We start from the raw sequence: 25,697 nt of genomic DNA on the forward strand, positions 1-25,697 counted from the left end.
AAAGAGTTCTGCGCATGCGTGAGAGCCCTGCGTCCTGCATCAACCAGCTATATGAGACCGGGCGCGGATACAGATGCAGTTCTCTTGAACAGCCGCACAAATGGATGGAACCGAAACGAACCGGAGAAACTGCGCGAAAACGGAGCAACAGAAGATGTTAGACTCCGGAGGAAACCAAAGTGGATCTAAGGACAGAGTGACTCTTAAAAAAGAAATTGGTCTCTTGAGCGCGTGCGCCATAATTATAGGTGAGATGTTTCCTCATATTAATATGTCAACGAGTGCCCTCTAAACAGCTTGAACATTCTCACTCCACATTTTTCTTTGTCATTTTCTCACTGCCTGCTTCTCTTTACACTATTCATCTTAATATGTAGTCCTCACTCTTTCATATCCTTTCTCTTCAAGGATACCGTGTTATCTGAAATTCGCTTCGCTGTAAATGTCGAGTGTTTCTTGTGAAAAACAAGTATTAAAAAGCTACTTCTCAAAACTCTTGTCCAAACTTATATCGTGTTTGTGTCTAGTGTCTTAGTTTGTTAGGACAACAGTCCACGTGAAGACAAACGGCACTGCATGGTTTCCGCCGAGAAGAGCGTCTCGTGCCATGCCGCTACTTACAGTAGTCTCCATCAGACTCTGTTCATCAGAGCGCAGATTGCATCATTGAGGAAGAGAATCAGGCTGAAACTCAACTCCGCGCTTACGTGGCTGCACCCCACTACACTGTGTTCTTCACGTGCGCTGAACAAACCGACCATATAAGAGTCCGTTATTACTATATGCAGTGCAGTGTAATACATGAAATTAAAGTAGGTAACGTTAGACTTTAGAAAGTGTAGATTTTTTATGTAAGCAAGATCATTTTGCTCCCTTTAATGCTCATTTAAAGCTCCAGTGTAATGCATGTCCTGTATCTACCGTAGTCAACATTTGAAGTGGATCAAAAAAGTTGTCCTAAGAAGAAGGTTTTAGGACAACTTTGATGAAAGGTTTTGATCCACTTCAAATGCTGACTACTGTAGAATTAAATACATTACACGATTTAAATGTCAATTTAACAAATCATGGAATACGATTAAATAAAATGCATGTATTACTTTGTATTGCATCCTCAAATTTAAGCATCCTTTAAACAGACTTTAAAAAACCCTAAACCCTTTTTTTTTTCATTTCTGTGCATCCATCCATCCAATGAATAATCCTCAGTGCGTTGCGTGTATATAATTTTTACAGCATTTTAACAAGAAATGTAAACTATTCATTTGAATGTGAGCTGATGATCTTAAACAGCAGAACGAGATATTATATTACACAGATGAAGGTCATCTAATAGAAGCCTTTAATAAGATTGACACTATGCTTTGTGTTATTGTAATTTGTAATGTGTTGTGTCAGTGATATTTGGCTATCCTCCCTGAAGCCTTGTATCAGCCTATAAAGTAGACTACTTTTCCCCTCAGCGAATATTTCTCAGGCTATGCTTGTTTATAAAGACAGTTTCAGTATCACATAGGGGTCAGTTCAGGGTGATTGAGATGACACTTTTTCCAAGTCATCTCAATGGCAAAAAGTGTCCCAATCACCCTGAATTCACCCTACTTTAAAGACTTGGCTACAAAAAAAGCTAATGTACGTTTCCTCCATTACACAGTTCATTAAACATGTTGATATATAAGTCCTTTTAAGATACAAATGTTTATTTCTCAACTACAAATATATATAGTCTGTGCATTACATGTATATTTGTAATTGAGAAATAACAATTCGTTTCTGAAAATGACCTGCTTGTATTAGGGTTAGGGTTAGGGTTAGGAACTCTGTATCTGTCTGCCTGCAGTAAACCTGACAGATTTTGTTAGAAGTGAAATATTGGCCTTATTTTTAAGGTTTTTTCATATTTTAGTCTCACATGTGCAAAAGTTTTTTTTTAGGTTTAGCCTATATATAACATATTACTATGTCTCTCTTCTCTTTGAGGTTTTTAAACATATATATATTTTTAACAAGAAACAATAATAGGGGGATTATAGGTTACGATATAATTAATGTTCACTGTTCGATATGGCCTTGACCTTTACCCCAAAATGTATGGCTGTATAAGATCATGTGAAAGTGGTACTGTTTTGAGCTTGGTGTCCCAATGGAACATTAGCATACAGGTGCAGCTGTAGTAGATTTCAGTTATGATTATGGTTTAGTGGCTTTATGGGTAGTAAGGTTGAGACAATTTGTTCACAGCCCTTCACCTTTTTAAATGTTGGACATTATTCTGACAAGCACTTTTTATAAAGAGTATGGGATTGCAGATTACTCAAAGGATTTCCTAGATTTAAAATAACTGCTGAATTTTAACTGGTGACTTATTTACCTCCTGGCCATGGGAAAGTTTTCCTCTGCTAGAATATCCTCCTGATATTACTGAAGGTCAATGATAAATTTTATCAGTTACTTTACACTTTTCGTCTGTTTTATCAGTTAACTCTTTGCCCATGTGGTACGATTTCATATACACTACAATTTAAAGATGGCAAATTACATGAAACACTTTTTATTTACACAAATTTTAACACAAGGTAGAGTTAATACTTCTGTTAATCAGCCAAGCGGACATTGTTTTGTTATGTTGTGAGTTGTATGACCAGTCAAAGTCAAGTGTGGTGTAGTGTGACCCTGTGAACTTCATTCATGAACTTTGAATCTCATTTGACTGAGTGTTTTTGAGATGTGCTGGGTCTCATCAACTTCAATGCCTTGTCCTCTGTACAGGTCTGAGGCGCTGGGAGCAAACATTCACATCCACTCACAATACTACCAAATTCTGTTTTATGTGAACACTCGAATACAAAGAGAGGACCCAAAGGTTACATAACGCTTCCATAACTGTGGCTGAGCCTTATATAATTGAAAGTCTTTTGTTTACGTTTCCTGAGGCATAATCATTCGGGCAATGCACATGGGTGGTTTGAGTAAAATATTATTATATGTAATGAAGCACAATATTTACCTTTTACTGAATACTGGACTCTCACCTCGATTTCGCAACTGATGTTGACTCTAATGTTGTTGATTTTATTTATCGTGTTCACTTGCCTGGAATGTGCTGCAGAGTTTTAACAGCTGCGAGGACACGTTGTCTTTGCACCACGAAAAAAGACTTTCACTCGTACAATCATTTTGTTAAGACTGTGGTGTAATTCAAGTAAGCAAGTGATATGAAAGCATGATATAGCATAATTAAATTCTCACATCATCAAATATTTTTGCTTCACTTATTCCCAATGCAACCATGCACAATTAAAGTACAATTCAATTCTTTCAATTGCTCTAATCCATGCAACTGTGCAAACATCAGCTTTTGCATGTCTATATTTATTTCTAATACAGAATATCAAGCGAGCATTATAAGGTGAAGACCTCATAATTCAGTCCAAATAGTTTGTTTTACATTATATGAACGATATATGAAGACCAAACAACCCATTGCTGTTTCTTTTGTCTTCTCAGGCAACATCATTGGCTCAGGGATCTTCATCTCTCCAAAGGGTGTTCTAGATCATGCAGGCAGTGTGGGGTTTTCACTTATTGTGTGGGTTCTCGGAGGAGGTATCTGTGCCCTGGGATCTCTTTGCTATGCCGAGCTGGGCGTCACCATCCCCAAATCAGGTGGAGACTACTCATACGTGACAGAGATCTTCGGGGGCCTGGTGGGGTAGGTCTATTATTAGTCTCAGTGTTCATATAGTTCAAACAGTAGACCATGGCACTAACAATGCCAAGGTCATACGTTTGATTTCCTGGAAATGCATGAACAGATCAAATATTAGTTGCTTTGGATGAAAGTGTCTACCAAATGCATAAATGTCAATATGGACATCTCAGTTTGTGTGTGAAGCACACAAGGGAACTTCTCCTCAGGGAGATTCAACATGTGTTTACTTGCTTGCTCAGTTACAACACTAACACTGCTCAGAATTCTGTGTTTGTTTTATATTGGTGATGATGAAGATGGCCATTTGTTTGTTTTCACAGTTTCTTGTTGCTGTGGAGTGCAGTGTTGATCATGTACCCAACTACTCTGGCTGTGATTGCGCTCACCTTCTCCAACTATGTGCTACAGCCTGCCTTCCCAAACTGCCTGCCTCCATACATTGCCACCCGGGTCCTCTCAACCGCCTGTGTCTGTGAGTATAGCACACACCATTAGTAATGATGTTTTATATGACATTCTTAGGTCAGCTCTGATTTAGTAAAACTGTCATGTGACAGCCTACCTTTAACGTGATGATACACAAGCAACTTTTTAAGCAACGTTGCTGGGCAATGTAGGTGGCCAGCAACTTACGATGATGATGTTTGGGCACTGTCCCATTAAGAATGGGCAAAAAAATTTAATACAGATACAAATTTGTTGCATATTCTCAATGGGAAAGTGCCCAAGCATCATCGCTCGCCTACATTGCCCAGCAACATTGCTCAAAAAGTTGCCCATGTATCATCACCTTTAATTTTGCCAAACTGATTGCTCACAAAAAAACCCTGCCCACAGTCATCGTATTTTCAGGCTATTTCAAGTTTGATTTTGACATGGCATAAAGTGGTGATACTAAAGTGGCTGAGTTATTTACTTACTTTTTAATTAGTCTTCCCATTAAATGCCACAATTTTGTTCATTCAGAGCGCAAAACAAGAGACAGGATTTATCACACAAACCAATTATACCAATAATATCCAATCACAGCACAATGAAGGCATTGCCTCCTCCTCGTGACTTTCTCCCATTCATTCTCAATTATCTTCCACCAAACCCAATGCACACTTTAGGGGGTCTGTTAAAACTCAGTGTGCTCATGGGAGGCAAGAGAGACTCCCACTGTACCTTTACCTGTTGGTGTCACTGTTGGACAGTGTTACTTTAGATAAACGAGTGATTTATACACTTTTTAATGTCACATTTTGTAATATTCCTGTTGTTTTATTTTTGTAATATAGATTATTTTCTCATTCAGTTTTTTGTGGAGGCACCACCTCCCTTGCCTCCTCAAGAGGAAATGGCTATTGCATACAGAGTTAATTCTTACAGATTCAGTCATGATTAGTCTAGAGCCATTGTTTTGTCCTTCATTCTGTCTGTCTTCTCAATTGCCTTCTCTTCTTTGTGTGTCTATACCACTTGATAGTGCTTTAATCTTGATCCTGGTTCTTAACCCTGATTGGTATGTGGCAGGATATTTTTGGAGCCGGTGGAGATGAACCAGTCAAATGTATGTCTGTGTGTGTGTGTGTGTGTGTGTGTGTGTGTGTGTGTATATGTGTGTGTGTGTATATGTGTGTGTGTTTTAGAAGAGCCCCGTGACTCTGCTGGTTTGGACCTGTCAGATCTGGACAGGGGCTCTCAGGAAGGAGTACTGGGGGTGTGTCAATGTGAGGGCAGTGGTCCTAATGACAGTGCTGGCTGAGTTGAGCCATCCATTCCTATTTTTGGCAACAGAATCCAGAATCTGTCTGGAAGAACAGCCAACTAAAGCTTTGAGTCAGACATACTCTAGAGAGCAGGGTAACAAGGGCCAAAGGCTTATTTAAGGAAGACACATCATGTATGTGCCCAATCAAAGGATGCTAGACCTGCATCCCAAATCACTGTGCTCTCATCCGATTAGGCTAATATTCAAGGAACGTATTTGTTTGGGTCCAGATCACAGGGTGGCGTTGGTATCAATGTCGTGGTATAAGGGCACCTGACCCTCACTCTGCGTGGCGTCAGACTCCGTAATGGTGCCAGGCTTTGAGCCGGCGGAACATGTGGGTGTGTCTCTGTATTGTGTATTGTTTGGGGATCTTGCCGTTGTCCTGGCTACCCCAATGTTCTTTGATGGACATGAGCATGGAGGCGGGACTTTGTGAATGGCGCTAAAACAGTTAAACCTGACAAATGAGGAGTGAATTATGATTTTTTTACTAAGCCATTTGAAGTATGTGAGTCATGCTCAGGAAGGGCACAGTTGTAATGTGTTCCCTCCCATCATCTGTCATTAACCTTTAGACCAAGCAATATACAGTGATATACAGTGCTCAGCATGAATGAGTACACCCACTTTGAAAAGTAACATTTTAAACAATATCTCAATGAACACAAAAACAATTTCCAAAATGTTGACAAGACTTAAGTTTTATAAAACATCTGTTTAACTTATAACTTATATGAAAGTAAGGTTAATAACATAACTTAGAGAAAAAAAAAATGCAGTTTTACTCAAATTAGGGTGAAAAATGAGTACACCGCACAAAGTCTCTAGAGCAAATACATTTTAGACTAAAATGTCTAATTCATCAAGAATTCAACCACAGGTGAGTCTTAATTATTCATTACACCGGTGTCCAGCAGACAGTTGACTATAAAAGGGTGTTAAAACCCCTTCCCATTTCATGCTGTCAGCAATGGCACAACATGGAAGAGAAATGTCACAAGACCTGAGAAAAAAAAAATTCTTTACACCAGAAAGGTGTAAAGAAGAAAAGAAGATCAGCAAAGCTTTACTTATCAGTCAGAATACTGTAATAAAAGTGGTACAAAATTTTTAAAAAAGATGGAACTGCAATCATCTCACAGAGACGTCCAGGTCCAGGTCGTCCACTCTATATTCTGGAGCGATGAGACCAAGATAAATGTTTTTGGAACTGATAGCTTCAAAACTGTATGACGTTGCAAGCGTGAGAAATACAAAGAAAAATGCATGGTGCCTAAAGTGAAACATGGTGGTGGCAGTGTCCTTATGTGGGGCTGCATGAGTGCTGCTGGTGTCGGGGAGCTCATGAATTCACAGATGTACTGCTCTATACTGAAAGAGAAGATGCTACTATCATTCCGTGCTCTTGGTCGTCGTGCACTTTTCCAACATGACAATAATCCTAAACACATCTAAGGGCACTGTTGGATTTCTGAAGAAGAACCGGGTGAAAGTGATTCAGTGGCTCCTGATCTGAACCCAATCGAACACCTATGAGGAATTCTGAAGAGATAAGCTGAGCATCACTCTACGTCCTCTCTAAAAGAGGACATTCTTGAAGAATGGAAAAAGATCGATGTTGCAAAATGTCGCCAACTTTTTCATTCCATGCCTAGAAGACTTGATGCTGTCATTAAAAATCATGGAGGCCAGACAAAGTACTAGATGTAGTAGTTTTTGTTGTGGGGTGTACTCATTTTTGCATCACCCTAATTTGAGTAAAACTGAAAAATGTGTAATCTAAGTTATATTATTAACCTTACCTTCATGTTATTAGTTAAACATATGCTATATAAAACAGTCTTGTCAACATTTTGGAAATTGTTTTTGTGTTCATTGAGATATTGTTTAAAATGTTACTTTTCAAAGGGGGTGTACTCATTTACGCTGAGCAGTGTAAGCTGTGATATTCAAAGACCTCAGGAGAACACCTGAGATCTTCACGCACTTTCACATGTGGTCTTTACACACAGATTTTTCACACACATTATATACTCACACAGTTAACAAACAAATGCCCACAAAACATGTCCCTTGCACTGTAAAAATGCATTGGATGCACATATTTTACCTGCTTGTCACGTGTTCATTAACCGCCGCTGAATCAGTCAGTGGTGTGGATTGAAGCAGGGTTGGACAAAACTGGCACCCTTTTAGTTTGTGAAATGGAATTTGAATTGGCCACGCCCACAGGAAGTTTGTTGTGAGTAAAATGACAGGAAGAGCAATTTACTTGATTGCAACTTAAAGAAATTTAACTCTAAGACAGAAGTAGTGACAAAACAACATTCATTTTTTAATAGATTCTTAAAAAGATTAGACTTCTCAAAACTATGTTTAGAGGAATAAGCAATTAACACAGCCATTAAAACATCATTAATTTTGATAGACATCACCACAAAATGTTACACCATCTGTAATAATAACTTACTATAATTATTAAAATATAAAATTAAAGGATTAGTTCACTTTAAAATGAAAATCAGCTAGTTATTTTACTTTATAAAGTGTTAAATATGGACATTTTTTTTACACAAACGCATCGCTTCGCTTCAATTCTAATTTCATTCAAATTCAGGAACACATTTTGAAAAAGCATAACCCATACCTTGAAATGCCTGAAAAGGTTTTGGGGCCTTTTTTGACTTCAAGCTGTCTGTACCTGTGTTGATGCAGCAGTGGATATTTTTAGTGGTAAACTGATGCATGTATGAACCCCTGTTTATGTGTGAGTGAATGTTCTTAGTTGCACGGTGTGAGAATTTGTCTATATTACGGCATGTGTTACATTTGCCCTCCCCTTCTGAATGTTCTGAATGAATGTCACAAGCTCTGTCTGCTGCAGTCAGATTACAAACAGGGATACACATGCACACACACACACACACACACACACACACACACACATGTTTGTTTTTGTGAATTGTGGGGACTTTCCATAGACTTCAATGCATTTTACACTGAACAAACTGTACATTCTATCCCCCTACCCTGCCCCTACCCCTAAACCTAACCCTCACAGGAAACTGTGCAAACTTTTACTTTTTCACAAAAACTCATTCTATATGATTTATAAACCCATTTACATTGTGGGGACCGCTGGCTGGTCCCCACGATGTAGGTGAACTCAGGTTTATATTACATCATGGGGACATTTGGTCCCCACAATGTAATATAAACAAAAGCACACACACACACACACACACACACACACACACACACACACACACACACACACACACACACACACACACACACACACACACACACACACACACACACACACACACACACACACACACACACACACACACACACACACACACACACACACACACACATTCTGCTGGACTGGACACACAAACCTTTGCTGAGAGTCTTCTTAATCTGCATAATGCAATACAGCTTAAAATAGCAACAATATCTCTAATTTGACTTGAAAGAAAAAGTTGCTTTTTTACAACAGTGTGTAACAAGTAATTTACCAATGCATTGTAATTGTTTATGACTGTGTTGGAAGCTTCTCTCTTGTGTAAAGGCCGTGCCCTCCAGAGATTGATAGAGATCTGTTCATGTGACTGTTGTTTCTCAGATTTATGTCATCTGATGAAAAGGCTGACATGATGTGTTTCTGAACAGCCATATCATTTGGAAAATATTTATAAATGCATAAATCCTGCCAAATAAAAGTAAAGAGACAATAACAGTCAAAATACATTCAAAAATATTAAATGAAATAAATTAGCATATATAAGTTATGCAGTGACAGAAATATTCAGTTGTATTTTAGGTTCTTCAAAGTAACCAACTTTTTGTCTCTCAACCTGGTATCCACATGTTTATTTATCAAATTTATTTATTAATGCCTTTCTTTAAATAAAACATTTTAAAAAGCCTGCCATATATAATACAGAGTAAAAGCCTTTTAGGCTTTGGCCACAGAGGGTTGTAGGCTATAGTGTTTTGCACATTTTTGTGTATTTAGTGCATCTTTTGTTGGCTTTATCGGTCAATTAGCTGCAGAGGGATGTCCCTCTCAGGGGTTTGGAGTGAGTGATTGTATTTTGGCAGATTTAAAGGCTGTTAGCACTTCATTAGAATTCTCCTCTCATTAGCTTTGTGTTCATTTAACTTCATTTGGCCACTCATAGTCACTCCTGCACTGTGATACAAAACAGAAGGAGCTGGAGTCAGATCCGTTAAAGCCAAAGAAGAGCCAACCAAAACCATGGCAAACACTGTAACTGTTCTGAACCTATATTATAAAGTACTTAAAGAGTTAGTTACCCAAAAATAAAAATTCTGTCATTAATTACTCACCCTCACGTTGTTCCACACCCGTGAGACCTTTGTTCATCTTCAGAAAACAAATTAAGATATTTTTGATAAAATCTGATGGCTTAGTAAGGCCTGCATCACCAGCAATAACACTCCCTTTTTCAATGCCAAGAAAGCTACTAAAAACATATTTAAAACAGTTCATGTGACTACAGTGGTTCAACTTTAATATTATAAAGCAACGAGAATACTTTTTGTGTGCCAAAAATAACAAAATAGCGACTTTATTCAACAATATCTAGTGATGGGCGATTTCGAAACACTGCTCCATGAAGCTTCAAAGCTTTACGAATCATTAGTTTTGAATCAGTGGTTCAGAGCGCCAAAATCCCATGATTTCAGTAAACGAGGCTTTGTTACATCATAAGTGTTTTTAAACTTCAGTAGTTTACGTGAATTTGGCAGTTTGATACACACTCTGAACCACTGATTCAAATCAAAAGTTTCGTAAAGCAGTGTTTTGAAATCGCCCATCACTAGACTGTTGAATAAAGTTGCTATTTTGTTATTTTTGGCTCACAAAAAGTGTTCTAGTCGCTTTATAATATTAAAGTTGAACCACTGTAGTCACATGAACTGTTTTAAATATGTTTTTAGTAGATTTCTGGGCATGGAAAAAGGTCTTACTGAGCCATCGGATTTTATCAAAAATATCTGAATTTGTTTTCCGAAGATGAGCAAAGGACTTACAGGTGTAGAACGACATGATGGTGAGTAAATAATGACACAATTTTCATTTTTGGGTGAACTAACCCTTTAAATGCACACATGTGACCACAACACATTCTGTATTAATGTGTATTAATATTAACAATTTTAGTTCACTCAAAAATTAACATTCTTTCATCATGTACTCACCCTCCTGTCGTTCTAAGCCTGTATGACTTTGTTCTGTGAAAGATAAAACATGATATTTTGGAAAAAGTGTTTGTATATATTTGTTCTACAGAAGAAAGTTTAGACCAACAGGAGAGTAAGTAAATGATGACAAACTTTTCATTTTTTTTGAGTGAACAATCTTTTATATACGTTTCTATGTTGCCTTTTTTAACATTTTGATTATTACTAATAAATGTAACTATGATTTGAACATTGTGGCTTTGATCATATTGCTATTGCTGTCATTTTGCTATGATTTTAAGGTGCCTAAGTGCACATATTACCTTTGAAAAATATTGCAGTGGCTCTCAAGGCTCTGTCAGGGCATGGAGGTTAACAGGTGGTTGAGCTCAAGATTACACGAGTGGATGAAGTTGAGCAGGTTAGCTGTTAGTTTGCAGGCTGTGAGCTGCACTTGTCGACTGCTTACTCTGGCCAAAAATTCAGCTAGCGTCTGGACCGTTTTGTTGTGGGGCATCGGAAGCTGTTTGTCTAGGGAGGTCTGACAGATGCCCCGCATGTGTTTGCGTGTGTGGGCGGGTAATTCCGGCCATTGATGGATGAGTGGGGGTAACCCGTCTCCCCTTTGCCCAGTGTCTCCCTCAGCATGCCTGGGTATACCGTGCCGTCAAGCCCTGGAGACGGACCGCTGTGTACCGGATCTACACCGGAGCTGTTACACAATACGGCTGAACACAGAAGCCACTAACCTCAACACAGATGTACAGACAAGCAGTGGCCTATAAATGCCTGTGCTTCCGTTTGTGAATGTATAGTTTTACTTTTTTAATCTGTCAGTTTTAGGCTGTTGCATTGATGCCCCTTGATAAACTACTCAACTACTTTTTTTTTCTAAAGAAGTCCCAATCGTGATGCATAAAGATAGACACCAAATACATCTATAAGGTAGATGAGTTAACCATCTCACTCTGTTTTCCCTCTGCACTAACCCACACTGCCTTTTTGACTCCAAGGCCCTGCATTTGAGGGCCCTACACCCCACGTTTTTGTAAATTAAAATGAATTTACTTTACTTTTACAATCATTCGTGGTTTACTGGATAAGAAAGATTTTTCAAAATATTTTTACTCACAATCATATATGCATCATATCATGCATCATATATGCAGGCATCCCAAGTCTGTTGGAACCCTGCTCATTTAAAGAAAAATAAAGTTGCTGAGGGGGGTGAACTAAAATAAGAAATATCTTGTTTTTTAGTTGTTTTAGCAGATTTTAATGCTTATTTTGTCTTTTGAAAATGTTGTCTTTTAAAAAAGTTTTCTGAGTGGGCTCCGGCCCCTTGTTTGAGAACCACTTAGCCATGAATGGGTTAGTGTTTTGCCTGCAGCAGTAAAATAAGTTACATCTGATCTTTATTTCCCCTCTTTAAGCTAATAAAAATGGGCCATGTGACCAGTTAGTGCTGCTCTGCCAACAAAACCACACTGCTTCCATTACTGAATCACAACCTGATTTGTCCCCATGACACTTAGTTTTTCTTGTGAAACAGGTCTTTGATTAGACATCCGAAGAGTGCGACACTAATTCTTAAACTGTGATGGTCTTTATTTATGAATGATATTACATTTTTTATTTTCCTTTTCTGGATTTAGCTAATGTTTTTCATAATATTTAAGGTAAATTATTTTTAAAACTGTTAGTGAGTTTGGAGTATGGGAATGAATAACTGTGGGTTCACTGTGTTTGTTTACAGTGTTCCTGACTTGGGTGAACTGCTCCAGTGTGCGCTGGGGGACACGGATCCAGGATGTTTTCACTGTGGGGAAGCTGCTGGCCCTTGTTCTCATCATTGTAGTGGGAATTGTCCAGATTGCCAAAGGTGTGTGTGTGTATGTGACTGTCAGTACACTTTACACGCATGTTCTTGCCAGCTGTCATATTTCATGAAACATGCTATTCTCTCTCAAAAAAGAGTGTTATGTTGTTAAAATCGATGCAGTATGAAGTACCAAAGTCTATAAATGTACAGTGATTAAATATTAAACATTAAGGGTATCAAAATTCTATACTCTATTGATTTTTCCCTCATTTTCAGTTGTTAGGCCAAACTGTAGTACAGATAAGCAACCTAACACATACGTTCCTGAAAAGTAACAGTATTTTGCCAGTGTGTAAACCACTGAAGCAGAGAATTAAGTTTAGAAGAGATTTAAAGAGAGAAATAAAGAGTAGGCAAATGAGAGAAAAGAAAAGAATGTGATAACTCACATCTGTGACTAATTCCCACTGTTAAATGCCATAAATCATCACGCACTCCCATGTGCTGCCAGCCCAAACGGTCCTATTATCTGATGAATAAAAAGCAAAAGATTCACCTTGAGTGGGTGCAGGCCACTGAAATAATAAAAAAACATGTGAAAAAAAGAGAAAACCATATATTCTAAAGCCTTCCATTAGATGACTACTTCTCTCAAAAATGAAAATTTTGTCATTATTTATTCATGTTTCTTTTCTTTAACTACATTTTTTTCAATAGTGACATCTAGTGGTAGGTCTTGTATTATGAGTTATCTATAAGATACTTTCTTTTTTAAAGTGATTTACAATATATTTACTTCTGGGATTAGCCCATTTAAAGAAACCTGGGGCTAAGTGCCTTGCTCAATGGCACAATCATGAGTTGGCTCATAAATCACCACCACTAAAACTTGAACCACTGACCTTTAAGGCTAGAATACATTACACGACTTCTGATGAAATCTGAACAGATTTTAATCACAAGGCATCATACGCTTTCTGACTTTGTAGTGGTTACAGAAAAAAAACATCAAAACACATACACTTTTAGGTTGTTCCGAAAACAATAAACTCAGAAACGTGCCTCTTTGCTAAAAGTTGCATGACAAATGAAAACAATGTGTAACAAAATCATATCAAAATATCACGTTTGATATCCTTCAACTGGATGCACATCATACACTATGCGTATATGCAATTTCTGCAAAATCTGTCAACTCTGACTGCCCAAAATCTGCAGACAGATTGTAAACAGATTTTGTAAATAGATAGCATCAACTCCAGACTGCAAATCAGGGCAAAAATCTGGGCAAAAGTAATTTAGTGTATAGATAACTCATCATCACAACCTCTATTTAGCATTAATTTTATATCTTTAATCATAGTCACTGGAATGAAAATAAGTTAACTGAATCAGAAAAAGATTTTTTTTAAAGCAGTACAGTATATAGCTCCATTTAATTTAGGCAGTTCATAACAAACTAAGCAAAGACTGTAGTATATAATTGTGGCACTAATACAAAATTTAAGCATCCATTGCAGAAGTGTTTTAACAAAGTGAATGTTCTGTGACTTACTTTCATACAACTGAGTGATATAACATTAAAGCAGCAGGTTATGGCTGTGAACCGTTATGGGCAGGCTTATTTATTTTTATTTTTATTTTTATTTAGCGTGCTGGAGGCATTCCCTGAACTGACAAGAGAAAAAATTGAGTAAATGAGAGAACTAAGCAGTGCAGTTTCACACTTGACTGACAGTAGAGAGAAAGGCTTTTTGGAGGCTCTGCCTATCTAGTGGAATAACAAAATCAAACTGATGACATTAGAGTGTCAGGATGAATGTGAACCCATACAGCATGTGAAAAATACAGTGTTTTATACTGAAAAATAAAATAAACAAAGAGCTCAGGATCTGATGTTTGGCGAGTATTCCTGTAGCTGAAACAGTAGAGCATAGCTATAGCTACACTGAGGTCATGGGTTTGAATCTCAGCAAATACATGAACTGATCAAACTTGTATAAATGTATAAATGTAATGCAAGTCCCTTTGGGAAAAAAGCATCTGCCAAATGCAAATCATGTATGAATTAAGCAGATATTTACCTCTCTCTCTAGGACACTATGATGCATTGGAGCCTCAGAGAGCTTTTGAGTTCATAAAGGATCCATCAGTGGGGCAGATTGCTCTGGCCTTCCTGCAGGCCTCATTTGCATACAGTGGATGGAACTTCCTGAACTACGTCACTGAAGAGGTGGTTGAGCCTCGCAAGTAAGTCTTTATTAGTCTTTACTGTCAAAATCAGGGTCAGGCCATCCTATAGGTGATTGGTTTAAGTCAGAGGTGAAAAGAGTACTAAAAATTTGTACTTAAGTAAAAGTATTGCTACTTAATTTCTGTACAAGTAGAAGTACAGAAAAATAATATGACTCTTTTTTTTTTTTTTTTTACACAAAATGTGATCATTATGGAGCACTAAACACTCTCATGTAATGTCTTTTTCATTCATACTGGAAGCCGGAGGGCACCCTCACACAGAAAGTCCACAAGTGAGAGCCATAAATCTTACGAAGTTCCAGGGCTGCTTTTAACTCCACTTTTAGACATAAACTTGCACTTCCCCTTGGGGGAATCCCCACCGTTAAGTGCGTTCAACTTTGTCAAGTGGACAAGGCAAGTTTATTTGGACAGACCCTCGATCCCTCGACTTTGACCGAGGGAGTAAGTCTAATCAGCATGTACACTTCAGGCAGATACATAGACCACAATGCAACATGATTGTGACGTCACAGCAGGACTCGCTTAAAGGGATAGTTCACCCAAAAATTTACTCATCTGCAAGCTGTTCCAAACCTGTATGAGTTTCTTTCTTCTGCTGAACACAAAAGAAGATATTCTGAAGAATGTCAGAAGCCAAACAGTTGATGGGCCCCACTGACTTCCATAGTATATTTTATTTCCATACTATGGAAGTCAATGGGTCCCATCAACTGATTGGTTACCCATATTCTTCATATTCTTGATTTTAGATTGAACAAGACAGAGGGAAGTTAGCAAGGGGAAGGGCATAAAAAATGTACTTAAACGCAGCACAGGAAATCCATCATATGGACAAATGCATTAGATATCACTAAGGCTTAATAACATGCAGAAAGAGACATTTTGACTGATGAAACATGAAGAAAATAAACACATGATTGTGATCAAGCCATCTTGGGTATTTTCATAAGAATGATGTGTATTTATAATACAACGCTAATCGATAGCCTGTATCACAGTATAGAATTTTATAAAATAATATATTTTCTGTCTCATTCTGTGATAAGAAGCAACATTGGACAGAAAGAAGTTATTTCAAACACAACTGTTTTTATACTGTAGAGTGATTTTGGAGCAAAACATGGTATTAATCTCATAAATTGTCATGTTTGATGCTACGTGGAGCAAACATATAGTACTAGCTATCCCTGTTGCCAGGAGTGATTGTTTTATAACTAATTTTGAAAAGCAAGTCCACTTAAGATCATTTGAAAGTCTTTTTTTTTTTTAAAGGGCAAAGGCAAAGAAGGATAAGTGAAGGTTTGATCAAAGAAATAAGGGATTAAAACAGTGTGAATAGAAAGGTGTCAGTAAAAAAATAAAGTGGGGTACAGGTTAACATGTTAAATAAAATGCTCTTTTTTGTTCTACTGAAAATGTGGTGGTTTCCACTGTTGCTATAGTAATGAATTACACTTTAACATGCATCTGTTTGAGAGATAAACCATGTGCTCTTATTCCACTGTTGTTAATTTTGAGGTTATTTCAGATTTGTACAAAGTTTTCTATGTACACTTAACTACATAGTTAAAGAGGGCAAGCTTTAGCATTCAACTCAACTGTGCGCATGCATTTTAGACACTTATATTGTTAATAATGACACGTTAGCGTGAACTGGATGTTTTGACTGGTTTTGACAGTCAGATCTGTCAGTTTTGAAAAGTGCCTGTCAAATGCCAGCAATGTACTTTTGGTAAAAAATAAATGTAGCGAAGTTGAGTACTTCATTTTTTATTAAACTCAAATAAAGGTAGCATAATTTAATTATACTCAAAAAAGTAGAAAAATTTGAAAAATGTTCAAGTACTATAATGAAAGTGTTTGAGTGGTTTAAGTACAGTTACTGCCAAGTAAATATTCTTTGTTCTCCATTAACAAAATTCAATCAGAACAACGGCTGCATGGCCTAACACAGAAACATACACACATACATAGACCTTCTTTAAAAGACAAACCATAGTGATGGTAAGCCTAAGTAATCCTATGTAAAAGATAAGCTTTTAATAACCAAATGACAAATAACTGACAAATTATTTCAGTTACCAAGTGATAATAAATACAGCAACAGCATAAATAGAAGCAGCAAACAGTAAAACAAACAAGTATCCATAGTCTGCATAATTTATTCTTGTTATGTAGCATTGAGTACTGTATAATCCACAGATTCCACATCTTCCTTAAAAGTGCTGAAGTTGTCGGACATGCACAAAACAGGTCGCAGAAAGGATTACTTCACAGCTATTTGAGATGCTTTCTTTGTTTCAAGCATGTCTTGATGGCAAAAACAGCACTTTTGTTGCCAAAGGCTTGTCACATTTTTCTTAAAAGACTGTCAACAAAAAGAAGCAAAAAACAGAGCGATAATAATTACATAACCAAGTTAATTAACCAAAAAATAATTAACCAAATGTACTAAAGAACTGCTAAGATATATCTGAATATAGTTTGTGTGTGTGCTGTAAGGCCTGTTTAAATTTTTACATTTTTTCATAATTTATTTTTCATACTTGATTTTCACAAATTTCTTAATTTTCACTTTGTGTCCACAAAAGAACTTTTGTATGTGCAACTTTTTTATAAATCTTACAGAAAATCAGCCCAGCTCTCATACAGTGTATATTATATGGTGTGTTATGATTTCTGGTGTATCTGTCTAGGAATCTTCCACGTGCGATCTACATCTCCATCCCCCTGGTGACGCTCGTCTATACTCTCACCAACATTGCGTACTTCTCCTCCATGTCCCCTCAAGAGCTGCTGGAGTCGAACGCTGTTGCTGTGGTGAGTTTCTCTGACCTCTTTTGCAGAAACAATACATTATCTATTAGGTGCTTTGTTAAATCGGCATCTGTTTTTGTGTGTTGTGTTGCAGACATTTGGAGAGAAGCTGCTAGGAATGTTCTCCTGGGTGATGCCCATCTCTGTAGCTCTTTCCACCTTCGGGGGGATTAACGGATACTTGTTTACCTCTTCTAGGTAAAGAAACACAAACACTATTACACTGGCCTAATACAGCAACCCCTAAACCAGAGTATTTACCGCTTCATTGCCCATCCTCCACAGGTTGTGTTTCTCAGGCGCCAGAGAGGGTCACCTGCCCTACCTGTTGGCAATGATCCACCTTAAGAGCTGCACACCAATCCCCGCCCTGCTCGTTTGTGTGAGAGAGAAAGAGCTATTCACACACACAGCACATGCAACATAACACTGCTTTCAGTCTGCATGATTTGGTCTAAACAGGGTCCAGAATGTTTTGTGAACAGATCACTCAAACCCCATTGAAAGGTAATAGTCATGTGATCACATTGCGTTTGTTGTATAAACACTTACTGGTCTGTCCTGATGCGTTCTGGACAACAATGAAGGACCGCCTACTCACTTGTAAATCAACCTGCACTAAAAAAAGGTTCAACAACAACATTTATTTATAAAGCGCATTTAAACACAATATAAATTGACAAAAAAAACGGCAGTGCATGTAGACCACACAATAAAAACAACAGCTACAGACATCCAAAAGCTAAAGAATAAAAACAAGATTTAAGAGTACACTTAAAAATCTTCAATGAAGGCGCAGACCTCACATGATAAGGGAAACTATTCCAAAGCTTGGGCCCAAACACAGAAAAGGCCTGATCACCCTTTGATTTATAGCAACACCGCGGCACAGTTAAAAGCAAGCGATTTAAGAACTAAAAAAAGGTTCAAACTTTGCTGGTTATGTGCTCCTTTTACAATAACTACCTAATCAAAAAAATGGGAAAATACTTTTTTTATTTACTTCACAGAACTTCACAGATTTGCTTTACATCAGCATTCAATGACACAAATCATGCAAAGCACATTAAAAGTTAATATAGCAGTTGAACTAAAATATGTCACAAAACATTAACCCCCGGTTTCACAGACCAAGCTTAAGCTAGTCCCAGACTAAAATGCATGTTTGAGCTGTTTTAACTGAAAACAACTTGTACTGACATATCTTAAAATATGTCAGTGGCATTGTTTTGTCTCAAGATGCACACCAGTAATGGTTTTTTTTAGTGGACATTTATAAAAGCTACTTAAATGCCCTAATTGAACTAAGGCCTAATCCTGGCTTAGGCTAAGCCCTGTCTGTGAAACTGGGCCCTAATTTATGGTGATTTTTCCCCTCCTATAATTGATGTTTTTATTGAAGAACTAGAGAACTAGAATCTTGAATATTATAGAATCACAAAATGAATCATGGTTAATTTAATAAATCAACATTCCCAATTAACAAGTTTGAGACAACAAGCAGCATTGTCATTATTACAACATGAAATGCCAGAAGAAAATATCTCAGTCATCGAGTGGGGCCATCGAGTCAAAAAGGTTGAGAATCGCAGTATTAGACGGATCTTATACCAGGTGCAAACCAGGCCTAAGTGTCTTTCTCTCTTTTTCTCTATAGTGTACGGCCACCATAGTGATCCTGTGTATCGGGGACACTCATAACTTGATAAACTACGTGTCTTTTATAAACTACCTCTCATATGGAGTCACTATAGCTGGGCTGCTGTACTACAGATGGAAGAAACCCAAACTAGTCAGACCCATCAAGGTACTTGAGTTGCCACCTACAGACGTCATCAGGAAGATGGATTTAGATTGACTGGTCACTGTTTTGGTTTTATTCACCTCTTTTCTTCTCTCACTTTGTGCAGGTAAACTTGTTGGTCCCTTGCAGCTATCTAGTGTTCTGGGCAGTGTTGCTGGGCTTCAGTCTGTACTCGGAGCCAGTGGTGTGTGGTATGGGGCTGGTGATCATGCTCACTGGAGTCCCCATCTACTTCATTGGAGTTCAGTGGAAAAACAAACCATACTGGGTTTACAGTGCTGTGGGTGAGCAAGACCAGCCAAAACTTCTTTGCATTGTTTTGTTAGCACTCTGCAACAAAAAAAACATCTGACATCTGTAAATGTGCATGTGTTTCAGAGAAAGTCACCTATCTGGGGCAGAAGTTGTGTTATGTGGTCTTCCCCCAGGATGATCCTTCTGAAATACAGCCTCTTACTGAGAAATCGGAGCTGTGAGCATCAGCACAGGACATCTGGCACTCCTGTTTGGAATAGCAAAGACCTGTTGTCCATCTGTTATTGAGTGTTCTCCTTGTCTGATGCTGTATGTGAGGAGATGTTCCCCAGAAGCTCCTCTGAGACTCAGCCATCACAGCAGAAGAAACAGAAATTTAACGTTATCTCACTCAGACATCACATTTCTTAGTTGAAACAGTTCCCCCCTCGCATACATTCGTCCGGACATCACCTTGTAATTGAACGTACCCTGCTCCTGTCCTGTCAGAGCTGAATTTCTATTTCGTCTTCATGTTTTCTCTGGGAGTTCTTCGTTTTTTTGAGAACTGTTGGTGTATTCTCGTGTGCCTTACAGGATCTCTCTGTATTTGAGGTTATTATCTTTACTTTAAGTAGACTTTTTATTAGTAATCCCCTGTAAGTGAGCGACTTCTTGAAGCCTGTTTACCTTTTAACAGTTTTCTGAAATCTAAACTCCATTTGTGAGTCTGAACTTTCTCACCTAGAGGATTAGGCCTTGTCCTCTAGTCCTTCTAATTATTACTTACTCCCTCAAGCAAAAAACGTAATAACGTCTAGCTGCGCTCAACTCTCTATGCAAGAATAGTCTAGGCACTTTAATGAAGTTACCTATTTTTAGCTCATATTGCACGCTAAACTTATTGCCATGCTTCCTGAATAAGCAACAATCTCCTGCCCCTGTTAAACAGAGGCTCTGCCCCAGCACTCATTAGCACTGCCAGTCTTTTAGCCTTATGCGGATGATAGGAACCATGAGATGTTCCAAGTTCATTCTTCTCGAAATAACATTATTTACATAAAAGGTGCTTCACATTTAAAAAAATAAAATAAAAAGGCAGACACATTTTAAACTGTTATCCAAAAGGAGATGTAGTCCTCCACCCATTAATGCCTTTAGATAACAAGACATTAGTCTATTTTGACTTTGATTTTGGGCACTGAACATGGACATTCCACTGAGCTATATGCAACAGCGATGATATCCATCTTTTAATTTGAAACTGAATACCAAACCGAAGTCAAACAGATTTTGGATCTGAAGGAGTTGATTAGCGGATTTGGGACTTGAGCGCCCTCTTCAGGCCAGATCTTTCTAGACACACAATCATACCCGGTATGAAGACCCCAGTGCTCTTCTCTTTCCATGGGTCCAGCTCAGTGTCTCTCAGTGATGTCCGCCAAGACCAGCAGTGTTCATGCTTTCACTGCCCACAGCGGCAAAAGCACAATGATAAGCACAGTACAGTGAAATCTTAATGTAAATATTGCTTAAAATTTCAAATACATCAGGGATTCATTGTGAGATCACATTCCTGACATTAGTAAAGTGTGAAATGTATGTATTAAGTATACATATGTTTCATATTGTATGCACTATAGACATGTATGCTGATATACTTGTGTTTTGTAAAAAATGTTAAAAGGTGTTTATCAATAACAATATTAGCACATTAAATTTAATTCTAAAAAAAAGCTTGCAAGTAATAATTGTGTTATACTGTGTGTGTGTGTGAGTTTGAGTAAAAACATGAAGCCTTTGCAGTCTCATTTTGAAAGCGTGCCCTCCAAAGGTCACACAACTTAAAAAATAAATAAAAAATCACATAATGTAAATAATTAATTTGTTACAAAACAAGAATATGTGAATAACTCAATTTTGACAAAGATGTCAGATATAACCTTATAATTCCAAGGGGATGATATGTCATTGATGCTTCCTCAATGCAGAAAAGGCACCATTATACATTAGATTTGTGCCACACAATAAATAACAGTCAAATAACATACAATTTTATAATGATTACTTTGTAGTTTACAGTATTTTACAGAAACATACTAACTCTAGAATCTGTTTAGTAACTATGGCAAGGGAGGGTTAGGATCTTAAAGGTGCCATAGAATGGAAAATTGAATTTATCTTGGCATAGTCAAATAACAAGAGTTCAGTACATGGAAATGACATACAGTGAGTCTCAAACACCATTGTTTCCTCCTTATGTAAATTTGATTTGTTTAAAAGACCTCCAAAGAACAGGCGAATCTCAACATAACACAGACTGTTACGTAGCAGTTGGGATCATTAATATGTACGCCCCCAATATTTGCATATGCCAGTCCATTTTCAAGGCATTTGACAAGGGCAGGACGTCTGGATGTGCACAGCTGAATCATCAGACTAGGTAAGCAAGCAAGGATAATAGCGAAAAATGGCAGATGAAGCAATAATAACTGACATGATCCATGATATCATGATATTTTTAGTGACATTTGTAAATTGTCTTTGTAAATGTTTTGTTAGCATGTTGCTAATGTACTGTTAAATGTGGTTAAAGTTACCATCGTTTCTTATTGTATTCACAGAGACAAGACTGTCTTTATTTTCATTTTTTAAACACTTGCAGTCTGTAAAATGAATAAACATCTTCATTCTTTATAAATCTCTCCAGCAGTATGTAATGTTAGCTTTAGCCACAGAGCACAACCAAACTCATTCAGAATCAAATGTAAACATCCAAATAAATACATGATCTGATGCATGCATGATGAACATTTTGTGAAGATCCATTTTGAGGGTTATATTAGCTGTGTGAACTTTGTTTATGCAATGTATTATAGAGTCGCGAGCTGGGTTACAAAAATTAATTAAAAAAAAAATCTATGGGGTATTTTGAGCTGAAACTTCACAGACACATTCAGGGGACACCTAGGACTTATACACTGCAAAAAATGATTCCGCATTTTAGTTTGTTCAATGTAATTTTGTAAGTTGATACAACTTGTAGTTTCTGAATTTGTTCGTTCAACTTAACATGTTAGGTTTTTACTATCTCAACTAGTCTGTAAGTTCACTGAACTAGAGTATGTGTCGCCTCAATTTAAAAACATGCTGAACCATTAAGATATAAGTTCTCATTATTTATCGCAAGATCACGTGAAGCGCGAAAAAGGTCTCGTTCGTTCATCGGCATTGCTGGCATAGACTGGCAGCTGGAGAGTTTGTCGGCACGCGGCAGATTTATCTTCCATTATCATCATCAACTCTGGTAAGTAAATATACGTTCATATTTGTGAATTTATTGAAAATAAAATCGTTTGTATGGAAAAATCTAATTATTTGGTTGAATGTGCTGTTGCAAGTTGAGAAAAAAATTTAGTTGAATGAACAAATTTTAGTACAGATAACTTGAAAATTTAAGTTATCGTATTTCAACTAATCTTTACAAGTCCAGATTAGTTGAAATAAGTTGTTGGGCCAACTATTTTAACTGTGTCAACTAAATCTTTTAAGTTGAACATACTTAGTAGATTAAGTCAATAAAACTTAACTGAGTCAAAGCAAAAAGATAACTAAAAAATATAAGTTGAGTGAACAAAATTTTTTTTACAGTGTATTACATCTTTTAAAAAGCATTCTGGGGCACCTTTAAGACTTCTGTGAGGAAGTTTCTGTAATATGCCCCATGGTCTATGTATGCTAAAGGGCTAATTGCGTTCTTCAGGGAAAATTATGATTATGAATGACACAACCAGATAACAATAAATTAGTCTGAATATCTAATAGAGAAATGTGCGTTTAATGTAAGGTACAAGTAAACAGTATTATTCATCCTTCCAGGAAATGAAATCCATCAAAAGCACAACCAGTTTGAAAGGGGGGAAATTTTTTTTATATATTTACAAAATATGTTAAAGGTAACCATAGACTGCAATGAGGGGGAAAAAAAAAAAGTCAGTCCAGGGCAGTGGTTCCCAACCAGGGGCCCCATTAAACTTCCAAGGAGGCTGCATGATGACTTCAGTTATTTAACATAATTAACTTAAATAATTTTAGTTAAAATGCTAAACACACAGACAAATCAAAATCATAATTCTCTTTCCTCCTCAATACCTATTGTTTTTATGCTAGCTCAAACAGTTTTTGAAACTTCTGGAAACACAAAATGAATATTGATTAATTAAATTTCAACACTAATTTTTGTTATTAAAAAAAAAATGGGGGTCTTCAAACATTGTGTTGGACAATGGATGGCCTCCGAGTCAAAAAGGTTGAGAACCACTGGTGTGCTGGTTGAATAACCCCAAAGACTTTACTTTGGCTGTATCTGTTGATTGATCTCACCCATTGAATTTTTATTTGAATTCTTCAGGACACTATTTAAGAAATGTCAAAGAAATAGTCACAGATACCGCAAGTAGGTAAAGTATCTTAACAGGACTTTTTAAAGCAATTTTAATTGAACCCAGAAAATGCATGACTTCCCTAATGGCACTGAATCTAAATGCTTTACAATGTAATAAAACATCATTTACATCTGTAAAAAATCTGTGAATCTCTGAAATGGCACATTCTTGAACTTCTGGGATCAGACAAGAGATCATGCAGTCTGAGCAAGGAGGATGTTGACGTGAGAAATAACAGGCAGTCGGCCAGCAGAGAGAATCAGAAGAAGGAACAGACGGACCCCTTCAAAGATGGGACCAGCTTTTTAGTTTGATTAGTTCTGGACCAGGAACAAAAGTGCTAAAGCAGCAAGTATGGCTAACACATAGTATGTGGCACTACATTTAAAAACACAGAACATACATTCATGGAAAAGGCAGCAACGTAACCTTACTAGCAAACAAGTCCTTCAAGTGCCAAATGCATGAATGCAAATGAAATTGAAAAACGAAGATACAAACTGGCGTGAGCTCAAACACAAATGTGATATTGAGTCATTTTCCCATGACTCTGATGTCCTGATTGCTTCAGAACTTCAGACTACAGCTGTTAACAAGGAAACTCACATTACTGCTTCTCTCTCATTAACCATTTTACAATCCCTGAGTTCTGCTTCCCTTAAGAAAAGACTTGGTCTTTTACATGGGGAAAAAGCTTAACATTAACTCTTGTCATTGCTGGACCTGCCATGATATTACAGTCTGGTGGCCAGACTAACAAAACAAACATTAAATACAAAAAAGCTGATATAGATCATCACTAAATGAGCACAAAGCTCCAGTAGTTTGAGGGTATAAAATCTTACACTACCATTCAAAAGATTGGGGTCAATATGATTTTTTTTTTTCTAAAGAAATTAATCCTTTTATTTAGCATAGATGCATTAAATTGATGTTACAAAAAATTTACCTTTTTCCATTTTTTTTTTTTTTTTTTTTTATCAAATAAATGCAGCCTTGGTAAGCATAAAAGACTTTTCAAAAACATTAAAAAACCTTACTGACCACAAACTTTTGAAGAAACGTAGAGCACAAACAACAAACTCAGATCTGAATGTGTAAAGCATAATTCTGACACAACTGTCTGGTTCAGATAAACATGAAATGAGTGCAGGAATGTTACCCTTTGTAGGCGACACAGTGAATCTCTTATAAGGCGTTGGGGAGGTGAGAGGAAACTCTGAAGCCTTTTCAGATTTTCTGAAGGTCATAGCTGAATGTTATTGATGATAAGTAGAGATTCAAGCAAATGAAGCTCTGTGTTATTGACATGATATTCCATGAGGGATAGTATCTATGCACATATGTGTGCTATAGTGTTGTAGCCACATTCATAAAGTTTTTGGTGATTTCTAGCATGTGAACAATCATACCGAATGCTGGAGCTGGACTGTGAGATAATCTAATCAAGTATGGCCAAAGAAAAAACTCTGCAGTGTCTGAGCTGAGGTCGACTCTCCTGTGTTCTATTCTGACAGGGCAAACATTCTGTGACTACAAGGCTCCAAACTTTCAAGTACACTACCGTTCAAAAGTTTGGGATTGGTAAGATTTTTTAAAAGGATAGTTCACAAAAAAATGAAAATTTGATG

The 25,697-nt window shown here is 37.2% G+C and overlaps 1 protein-coding gene and 1 long non-coding RNA gene across 2 annotated transcripts; one reads left to right on the forward strand and one right to left on the reverse strand.

The window, feature by feature from the left end:
* slc7a10a (solute carrier family 7 member 10a) lies at positions 1–25,043 on the forward strand. The gene is made up of 11 exons (XM_067402264.1): positions 1–248; positions 3,508–3,712; positions 4,033–4,184; positions 12,442–12,567; positions 14,604–14,757; positions 17,463–17,586; positions 17,678–17,781; positions 17,869–17,965; positions 19,241–19,390; positions 19,494–19,671; positions 19,766–25,043. The coding sequence occupies exons 1-11, from the start codon at positions 101–103 to the stop codon at positions 19,861–19,863; spliced, it is 1,536 nt and encodes a 511-aa protein (XP_067258365.1). The 5' UTR covers positions 1–100; the 3' UTR covers positions 19,864–25,043.
* Positions 3,572–8,804, reverse strand: LOC137031332 (uncharacterized). The gene is made up of 3 exons (XR_010896521.1): positions 8,116–8,804; positions 7,579–7,657; positions 3,572–3,704 (listed from the first exon to the last, which is right to left on the reverse strand). It is a non-coding gene; the product is annotated as an uncharacterized lncRNA (long non-coding RNA).
* Positions 25,044–25,697: the final 654 nt, after the last annotated feature.

The sequence above is a fragment of the Chanodichthys erythropterus genome, chromosome 11, assembly GCF_024489055.1.
Source record: "Chanodichthys erythropterus isolate Z2021 chromosome 11, ASM2448905v1, whole genome shotgun sequence".
NCBI lineage: Eukaryota > Metazoa > Chordata > Actinopteri > Cypriniformes > Xenocyprididae > Chanodichthys > Chanodichthys erythropterus.